This window comes from Protomyctophum bolini, assembly GCF_963924005.1.
Source record: "Protomyctophum bolini genome assembly, chromosome: 4".
NCBI lineage: Eukaryota > Metazoa > Chordata > Actinopteri > Myctophiformes > Myctophidae > Protomyctophum > Protomyctophum bolini.
In genome coordinates, this window is record NC_137865.1 from 41,676,893 (window position 1) to 41,687,611 (window position 10,719).

The 10,719-nt window shown below is 45.3% G+C and overlaps 1 protein-coding gene across 3 annotated transcripts in view; it reads right to left on the bottom strand.

The window, feature by feature from the left end:
* Positions 1–10,719, bottom strand: part of LOC308313680 (suppressor of tumorigenicity 7 protein homolog) — a 72,107-nt gene that overhangs the window by 3,822 nt on the left and 57,566 nt on the right. For 2 of the 3 annotated variants that reach the window (XM_080760948.1, XM_080760950.1), the window contains 6 exons: positions 10,558–10,672; positions 9,402–9,474; positions 7,819–7,921; positions 6,334–6,484; positions 4,074–4,166; positions 1,458–1,600 (listed from right to left, as the gene is read on the bottom strand). In XM_080760948.1, coding sequence (XP_080617074.1) covers positions 1,458–1,600; positions 4,074–4,166; positions 6,334–6,484; positions 7,819–7,921; positions 9,402–9,474; positions 10,558–10,672 — 678 coding nt within the window. The remainder of the gene's footprint in view (positions 1–1,457; positions 1,601–4,073; positions 4,167–6,333; positions 6,485–7,818; positions 7,922–9,401; positions 9,475–10,557; positions 10,673–10,719) is intronic. The other variant, XM_080760949.1, reaches the window with a different exon arrangement.

A 10,719-nucleotide genomic window follows, 5' to 3' on the forward strand; every position in this document is an offset into this window, starting at 1 on the left:
GAGCCCCACCACTGAGCTCACCTCCACTGTGAAGCCTTCAGGCCTCCTCACAGAGCCCCTCCACTTGGCACATCGAGGAAAGCACACAAACAAACATGGTTCTCATGGTTACAGCGTTCAGAGAAACCCACAAGCAAAACCGTTTGAATTGAGGCCACCAGTCAGAGTGAGGAAGTGTGTGTGTGCTAACAGCTCTCTGTGGCGCTTCAGCGATCCAACCAAAACAGCCCCCCCCCCCCGCCCCCCCAGCCGCTATCAGAGGAGATGAGATCTACTGATAGTGACATCAGAGAGAGAGAGGATGAGCTCACAGACATTCCTACAACACTTAACCACAGCCTGCTGCTGAAGAGAGAGAAAGAAGTGAGCAGTGCTTCTCAATAAAATAAATCTTGAAACATGACATTTTAACTAATCTATTGGACTCTAAATCTAGTCACATGAGGGACGGTCCAAATACAGTAGAGTACATATCAGTTAATTTAGGGGTCCTTGACATGAAAGCACCGAGGTGAAGGAGGAGGGAAGGAGATGGGAGGAAGAGATGGTGGAAGGTGGAGGCTAAAGGGGATAAGGCCCCCCGAGGCCAGGAGCGGGGGAGCACCCTCCGGTGGTGGTAGTTAAGAGTAGCCCGTGCAGTTTGTATTGGTTCGGTTCTGGCTGTCTCTACAGCAGACAAACAGTACCTCAAACACAGCCAAGATGCATTTGAGTTGAGCTGGTGAATGTCAGTGTCAGCTATCAGGTGGTGGTAGTGCTAGTCTAGTTAGGATATCAAACAGGGCGCATGTACTACACGCAAAACCTGGCAACCGCCCAAATCCCTAGGGGCGCCAGAGAGGGCACACTACGCCACAAGTGAAATTGTTTTTTATTATAATAATTTAATTCTACCTATAGCTACCCAACACAGGCAGGAGTCAGGGAAGAAAACAACACAATGAAGCTGTCACTTAAATGGGACGAAAAACAGATACTGTGAGCGTATATGCAAAGGCTAAACTTATGTAACTTATGTCATTTAGATAGTATTTTATTATGTAGACTTAGCTTTCTATAGTGTGTACGCATTCACTTCACAGAAAATCTACTGTTACACAGATAGATATTAGCTTGTTTATGACACCATTTCTATGCATTCGATGTATTACCACGTGTTGTTCTTGCTTACTGTAAATGGCTCTGGATTAAGAGTGTATACTGCTAAATGCCCTGAATGTTAACGGGTGTCCTGGAGGGTTAGTTATACTCACAGCTTTAGCGAAGACTCCCATGAGTTCTGAACGGGTGTCCTGGGTGTTAGTTATACTCACAGCTTTAGCGAAGACTCCCATGAGTTCTGGATGTTAACGGGTGTTAGTTATACTCACAGCTTTAGCGAAGACTCCCATGAGTTCTGTTAGTTATACTCACAGCTTTAGCGAAGACTCCCATGAGTTCTGTTAGTTTATACTCACAGCTTTAGCGAAGACTCCCATGAGTTCTGGGAACTGGTGCGTGAGGAGAGCCAACATGGCGGTGAAGGAACAGAGACCGGCCGTGAACAGGATGAAGAACGGAAGCTCCTTCTTGGGATACACCGATACCTCGTGGAACACTGCTTCCACGCACACGCACACACACACACGCACAGAGAGTACCAGGGTCAGCTACAGGCAGTCAGGAAGAGGATCAATTGCACATGTACAGTACATTACAGTAGGCCAGTTTAGCCCCACTGACCCCCATTTGAAAAGATATGCCAGGGACCTCCCATGAGAGAAGATTTGTACGGCTCTAGCAGTGATTCTCAACCATTTTAATTTGCAAGGACGCCCAGTTTGAGGCTACAGACTCCCATTTCATGCCATTTCTATCTCTGGGCCACCAATTTATATTGTAAAAAAAAAACTGTACTGTGCTGTACTGTACTGTACTAGCCCTCCTACCTGGCCTGTGTGTGTCTGTGTGTTAGGCTGTGCAACAGTGACACTTGCTGGTGAACAAAGGCTATAACGCTATTTTCATGCTCCGACACATTTTCGTGCTCGGACACAGGGACCCATGGACCCACACACACACACACACACACACACACACACACACACACACACACACACACACACACACACACACACACACACACACACACACACACACACACACACACACACACACACACACACACACACACACACACACACACACACACACACACACACACACACACACACACACACACACACACACACACACACACACACACACACACACACACACACACACACACACACACACACACACACACACACACACACACACACACACACACACACACACACACACACACACACACACACACACACACACACACACACACACACACACACACACACACACACACACACACACACACACACACACACACACACACACACACACACACACACACACACACACACACACACACACACACACACACACACACACACACACACACACACACACACACACACACACACACACACACACACACACACACACACACACACACACACACACACACACACACACACCTGTCTATAGGAGTGGTTGCACCACTCAAAAATCATTGTTAATGTAACTCTGAGAGTGTACACTTGGACCCTAACGGGTCCATTTTGTACAGTCTCAGAACTCTCACAGCGTTACAGTCCCATGAGGGTCCTTTTGGTTCCTAACCATCATTTAGCTGGGGACCGCCCTGGAACTCCCTCAAGGACCCCTGGGGGTCCCCGGACCCCACCTTGAGAACCAGTGCAGTAGGAAACAGATCAGTGGTGCACCACATCTAGTGCATGTACAGGGTGTGTATGTATGGAGAACATTGTACAGCTGTCATATCACCATGCAGACCTGCACAGACATGTCTGATCAGGTCTGTACACTGTGTGTCTATACACGCACACACACGCACGCCACCAGAGGCCTCCAATCAACTACATTACATCTCTCCGTGCCACCAATAAAAGGTGTAGTTAGTGTATTAGTGTATTTAACTGCTACTACATTCCACATGTGCTGCAAACAATGTCTTGACTGAAGAATGAAACCCCGGCAGGTTTCTAATAATGTAGCTGATGAAGAGAAATGATGCAGTGGGAGGTGCAGAGGAAGGGAGGTGTGTGTGTGTGTGTGTGTCCTGAGCCAAATTAATCCAGTTAATGTGCTCCCTGAGGGCAAACCAACTCTGATTACCACACACGCGCGCCGCACGCACGCATGCACACTTGAGTCGCTTTCTCTCTTGTAGGTCTGATTATTATCATCTAGTAATCTGTCGATATGTTATTTTTTATTATTCGATTAGTCCATGTGATTGATGTTGATGGTGGTGAATGCTCATCACAATGTCTGCATTTTCTTTCCTTGTCTTTACGCTGTGGTTTGACTGTGTTACCTCTGATGAACCGAGTCATTTGGGTTGGAAAAACAACCTAACAGTTCAGCAATAATACAGTCCAGTTCCTTCCATGGAAAGCTGGCGCTTTGGAATGGTTGGTCAGATCAACATATGGAATGAATTCTGTACTGGCCATAATATATGTGGCAGGTCTTGAGTGAGGTCAGATCAACACATGGAATGTCAGAACAGGTCAGCTCCATATATGGAGATCTAAGGGTGGCAGCGGGGGCAGTGTCTTGAGTGTACAGGGTTTGATTAGGTCAGATAAACATATAGAATTCATTCTGTATTGGCCATGTATGGAGGCGTGACGGATGGACTTTTCATAGTAATCTGCAAACTACTGTATGGTCACAACAAAAGGCCACTTCGGGATTTCCCCGATTGTTCAACAAACCTACGGAAACAATATTCCCACCGCAGTTAAGTTGATAATATACAACTATAAAACAGCCTTTGGTTTTATTAGGGTGGCGGGGGGGGTATTTACGGGAGAATATTAGACTTTTGAACGGGAGGACAGCAGGAGAGAGCAGGGTAAAATATGGGAGAATGTTGGGAACAACGGGAGGGTTGATGGTTATGATCTTATCAACGGTAAAATGGTTGTGTGTGTGTGTGTGTGTGTGTGCGTGTGCGTGCGTCTTACTTGGTAGCAGCTCTCTGTCAGCTGTCTCTGTGCAGATAGGATAGGGATAGAAGAGGTGACCTTTCTCCAGCGGGTACGGGATCATTCTGAATGCTGCACACGCACACGCACACACACCACACACACACACACACACACACACACACACACATGATATGGTAAAGATGCAAATCACTGAAGTGTTTTGTGAGATTGTGTGTGTGTGTGTGTGTGTGTGTGTGTGTGTGTGTGTGTGTGTGTGTGTGAGTGAGGTATCAACTGTCAGAGTGATTAACATCATGTTCTTGCCTGTGGGCCCACATGATTGTTTATGTGTGGATGGATATGCATGCTCTTCACCATGTGTGCACCGATACTCACTCTGTGTGTGTGTGTGTGTGTGTGTGTGTGTGTGTGTGTGTGCACGTGCGTGCGTGACTCCTAAACCTTTAAAACTGTAAACATGAAAGAAATGGGCCCTAAGAGGGTTGGTTGGTATGTGTGATGGTCCTGAGCTAATCTCAGAAACCACTGGACTGATCCGTGCACAACTTTGTATGCACACTAGGGGTGCAGCGGTTTTCAACCGAAAACCGAACCGTTCGGTTCTGCATACACGGTTCAATGCGCTCTAATGAACCGCGCTTTTTCGGTTTGCATTAATTCATTTCTTACAGCTGCGAAGAATGTATTTCTCGGTCACACACCGTCCTACTTAGAAGTCTAGCACTCTATCGGTCACACACCGTCCTACTAAGAAGTCTAGCACTCTTTCGGTCACAGAAGTGTAGCACTCTGTCGGCCCCCACCCCCTACACACACACACACACACACACACACACACACACACACACACACACACAGAGAGAGAGAGACGGCATGATGAGGAGAATCCAGCCCTCGCAAAGACCACTCGGTGGAATAATTATTGATCGTCATACACAGAGACACACACAGCGGAGTAACCTCGAATCAACAGGCTTCTAAGCACCGTCTTGTTCAGATCTGCTTCTGCATCTGCACTCGCTGTTTGAGTGCTAAAAAGGGAGAGAGAGAACAAAAACAACTCGTTGTTGTTGCTCTGTCCACCCGGAGCAGGAGAAGAATATTCCGTCTGAAAAGTCCCAACAAAATACTCTATGTCCAATCCATGACTGTAGATAGAAACCCTTCTTCTAATAATATAAGCATAATATCTCATGCAGAGATCTTTATTGTAAACTTTTGTAAATGTTTCTGTGCGACACAGCACTCTGCTGTGAATTCCTCCCCTCCCCAGGGAGCTCTCCTCTCCTCCCTGCATGTGCTGCGAGTCTGCACCACGTGTGAGCGGCATAGGTGCATTATTTTTTCCCTTGAACATAATGATGAGGCACATTAAAATAGCAATATAAGTTTTTTTCCCCCTTTAAATAATGAAAAGGCAGAAATGCCTAATAAAATAATATATGCTAAAAAAAAGAATAAAAGATAATGCTATAAATAAACTTTTTGAGTGGTGCAAGCCAGTCCCTTGGACTTATGTGTGTGGGTGCCTGCCTGGCTGGCTGGCTGGCTGGGTATGAGCATGAAAACAGCATGGTTGTTTTTCACCACCTGTGTGCAACCTAACACACACACACACACACACACACACACACAAACACATGCCCATATTAACTGTATATGATGATTTCGTGTGTGCCAGTACAGTACAGTAGAGGGTACAGTAGAGGGACCGGCACACAGTAACTCTGTCATTTCTCAACCGTTTCGGACACGGGGCGGCAGTTCGGAACCGGCCCGGCACCCTGGGCGCGTTCCTGCCCCCCCCCCCCCGGAAACCCCCACACAGAGTTGCACTCACTTTACACAGGTGTGATTTTTCTTTTTTTTACTGTACCGAAACCGAACCGAAACCGTGGCCCCCATACCGAGGTTCGAACCGAACCGTGGTCTAACTGAACCGTTGCACCCCTAATGCACACTGATCATTACTGATCAATACATACTACATACTACATACATACTGATCAGCAACACTGGCCGAGAGGCTAACTTAGTATCTCCACGCATCTTTCTTTCTGCACGCGTGTGTCCCTCCCTTCTCCCTTCTCTCATTTTTCTCTATCTCTCTCTTTCCATCTCTCATATCGATCTTGGTCACATTCTCCGCTCTCTCTCTCTCTCTTCCTCACGGAGTGTGTGTGTGTGTGTGTGTGTATGTACTCACTGCCCTCCCAGGTAGTGCAGCAGGTTCAGGTGTATGTGTGTGTGTGTGTGTGTGTGTGTGTGTACTCACTGCCCTCCCAGGTACAGTGCAGAAGGTTCAGAGCTCCCTCCACCCTCTTCCAGTGCTGTAGGTGGAAGAAGGCGTAGGCGATGGCCTCGCTGTCACCTCTCTTCAGGATGTGCTCCGGAGGCAGGATTAAACTCTTCATTTCTAACAAGTACTGAGAGAGAGAGAGAGAGAGAGAGAGAGAGAGAGAGAGAGAGAGAGAGACGAGAATGTGACCAAGATCGATATGAGAGATGGAAAGAGAGAGATAGAGGAAAATAACAGCATGAGAGAAGAGAGGGAGAAAATAAAGAAAGAAAATAACGATCATTAATTTGTAATGATTTATACAAAGTAGAAACACAAACACGTAGAAGACTTATAGAAAGGCACAATTCTGGGAAATTACAAGTGTGGTTGCACTGTTCTCCAGAGGAAACCGTGTGGACTGGAGTAGCTCGCTAAATACAGTATGATGATGATGATGTTTTGAGCCACATAATAATGAATTATATATATAATATAATAATGAATGAAACTTTTGGGCCTATGCTGCGTTCACACTGCATTCACACGGGCAGATACAGTCAGAGTCTACCATTCATTTTCAATGGAAGCCAGCGACATGAAGCTATACGTGGTGTAGCTGCTAGAAAAGATCCAAAGATTCAAAGCTAAAATAGGTTGAACTGGCTTCATTCCACTTTAGCAGATTTGGCATCAGTACTAGTGACTTACAGCAGTGGTTCCATTCATGTCAAGGACCCCCACATTGACCCTAATTATCCCCAGGAGTGAGCAGAACAAACTCCTCAGACAATCTAAACGACTAGTACAGTGATACTACCAGTACCACAGGTATAAAAGACTAGTACAGTGATAATACCAGTACCACATGTATAAAAGACTAGTACAGTGATAATACCAGTACCACAGGTATAAACGACTAGTACAGTGATAATACCATTACCACAGGTATAAACGACTAGTACAGTGATAATACCATTACCACAGGTATAAACGACTAGTACAGTGATAATACTATAATACCAGTACCACAGGTATAAAAGACTAGTACAGTGATAATACCAGTACCACAGGTATAAAAGACTAGTACAGTGATAATACCAGTACCACAGGTATAAAAGCTGTACTTTTTCCTTCTTCCTTCTCTTCTCTCCCTTTCTTTAATATTTTTTTTTACGTTTTAGTTTATTTCATAACTATTCTACTGTTGTCTACTGTTGTCTATAATGCTGCTTGTCTGAAGGACGCGACCAAACCAAAATAAGTTGCACACTGGGCGCGCTTTCGGAAAACCGATGGAGAAACGGCCGCTAAAAATAAAATAAAACGCGCTCTGTGTGTGAAGACCTTTACTCTTATGTACCTGTAGTCCTGTACACAAGATGGAAGTACAACCTTGAGTGTGTGTGTGTGTCAGTGTGTGTCTGTCAGTGTGTGTTTGTGTGTGTGTGTGTCAGTGTGTCTGTGTGTGTGTGGTCTTACTTTAGGGACGTGAGGGTTGAACTCCACCGCTCTGTGGATGGCCTCCACAGCATTCATTTCTGCTGTGCTCAGCCCTCGCCTCGACGCTGCCTCTGGGGAGAACCTACACACACGCGCACACACACACACACACACACACACACACACACACACAGTAACACCGTCACTGGAGTGGCTGTGTTATTGTACCCACACATTCAACTGCACAGTGAATTTGATATTTGTCATCATACCCTTATGATTGATTACTATATTTAACTTACTACTTGTTTATTATTATTTTAGGTGAGAACCATGTACTGTATATAGCCCTGTATGGGTTACCTTTCTCACCGGCACTTCATTCTTATTATACCTTTTTTTGCACAGATTTTATTGTGCAAAAACTAAAACTAAATTGTGTGGGGAACAATTTTACAGAAATTTTCTGGGGTCTCTTTTTCTGCCTTTATTGGATAGTGTACAGTATGGTGACAGAAAGAGATGGGGGGAGAGATACTGTAGGGAGTGACACGCAGCAAAGCAAAGATATACAGACTTGTGTCTATATAAGTATGTGTGTTTGTGTGTCAAAGTAACAATCTCAGCACACACACACACACACACACACACACACACACACACACACACCAAAATGTCAACTACACTACACATATCATATGTCTTTGTGTGTGTGTGTGTGTGTGTGTGTGTGTGTGTGTGTGTGTTGAGATACGTGCACCCTGCAGGCGACCAGCACAGACACAAAACAACTCAAGTCACACATATCAGGACAACACATGAGGCCCCCGAGGGGAAGGCCGTTTAACCCATTCTGGACTGAGTGAGGTCCATTCAATATTTCCCAAAAATAGCAGACCTACAAGCTCGTAGCGCGCCACTCGGTGGCGCGCTATGAGCTTGTAGATCTGCTATTTTCCAATAGCTAAAGTATGACATAATGCTTAAAACACCAAAAGGGGGGGTTCCCGCCCAAAATGGGTTAAAGAAAAGAGCATCATTACTCCCAACCCATTTAGAGACAACAGACATCGCTCAGCCCCATTCTCTGTTTCACACCACCCCACCGGGGGGGAGGAGTACTCCCATGTTTTATTTAAGTAAACGTAGTTATTCCACAATAGATACAGTATTCTGTTACATGCTTGATTGTTTGATTGATTCTTTATTTAAGCGTCATGTTTCCCAAGAAGCCCAGCCCATATGGACTTACATTACAGGACACTTTTTACAGTTTACATAAACAACGACAATAAACCAAGTGAATACCAAACTGACTAATACACTCCAGATCCTTACAATGCAGATTACATAATATACAACATAAAATACACCGTTAGGCCTGTGACAGGAGACACATGTACCTATACTAAATTACAACTTAAAGGCCTGTATTCAAATTTGTACTTGAATAAAAGTACAAAAAGTCTTGCCAATTATAAATTACGGCACAAAAGTACTTTTTGAAAACTTTTCAAAAATAGCCGATCTAGAAGCTCACACCCCCCCCCCCCCTCTAGAAGCTCACACCCCCCCCCCCCCCCCTCTCTCTCTTGCCAGCGGGTAAAGAAAGTGATACTCACTTGTCCGACACCGCCCTGGCTTTGAGCAAGGCAGCCGTGTAGCATATTGTTGCTGATTTGGGTAAGCTGATATCTGTGGATGAGACGCACACACACACACACACACACACACACACACACACACACACACGGTGATGATGATGATGATGATGATAGGTGTTTCTCTAAACCACCCACCCACCCACCACCACCCGGGTTTGAAATTACACTCGTATAAGGAGCAGACAGGGAGGGGGGCTGCTGGGGAACGTATAGGTGGGAGAAAATGGGAGCAGTGTGGCGTTAAAACGGGGTGGGTTTCATGGCCGCGGGGCTCCGTGAGTGTCTTAGGAGGAGTCCCGTTCGGTTACCTAATAGTCGAACGTGATCCGGTGTGACTCGTCAATGTGATACAGCAACAGCTGAGCGTCTCTTTATTGTTCGCTGAGTAAGTGTTTATGTGTTCCACGTTCAACAACAACTACTGACCTGCTGGGAGCTCTGTGTGCAACATGAACTGGCCTGTCACGGTTACACATTTAAGTCCATGAGAAAACTGTGACACAAATAATGGCGATCAACGTATTAAACACCTTTTGTGGTAAAAATGTGTATACAACGTCCTCTCAATACAAACCGCGGGGTGCTAAGGACGTGTAGGCATCTTTAGATCATTATTGTGTTTTTCTTGCATGGAACATTGCAATATGTAATGATACATAACATTCATTGTATTCCTGCTTGCCTTTAAGTGCAAATTGCACAGGGCAGATATGATGAAACGCACCAATATATGTGACCAGATTTGACTGAGAGAGCCTGAACATCGCGCAAACCTCCAGCTTTTCACCAGAGGAGAAAAACTTTTTTGAAAGTGAGTCAATAGCACAGGCAGACATGTCTGAAAGTGTCAGAGCTGAAAACGAATCTGAATATGAAATAAATGCTTAAACATGTAGCTAGGTGTAATGTTAGAGTCCACAGAAGTGAACCTTTCAAGACTGTTTTCTCAACTCGCTGTTTCTCTGCAAGACATTACTCTATAAGCCATATCTCTAAAACTGGTGGGTCAAACTGAACAACCAATATGTCAATTTGAAGCTATGATTCCCTGCTTTCACATGACATGAAAAAACGAAAATGTGGTCACGTGTGTGTGCGTGCGTGCGTGTCTCACCATCGTACTTGGCTAACACAGCCTGCACGTCTGCGTAGCTCTGCAGTTCCAGCAGAGACTCCAGCAGGTTCTCATGGATGTTGAACATACTGAGGAGAGGGAACTCCTTCATTAACTGGAAAACACACAACTGTTGTTACATGTAATACCAGACAGGGGGCG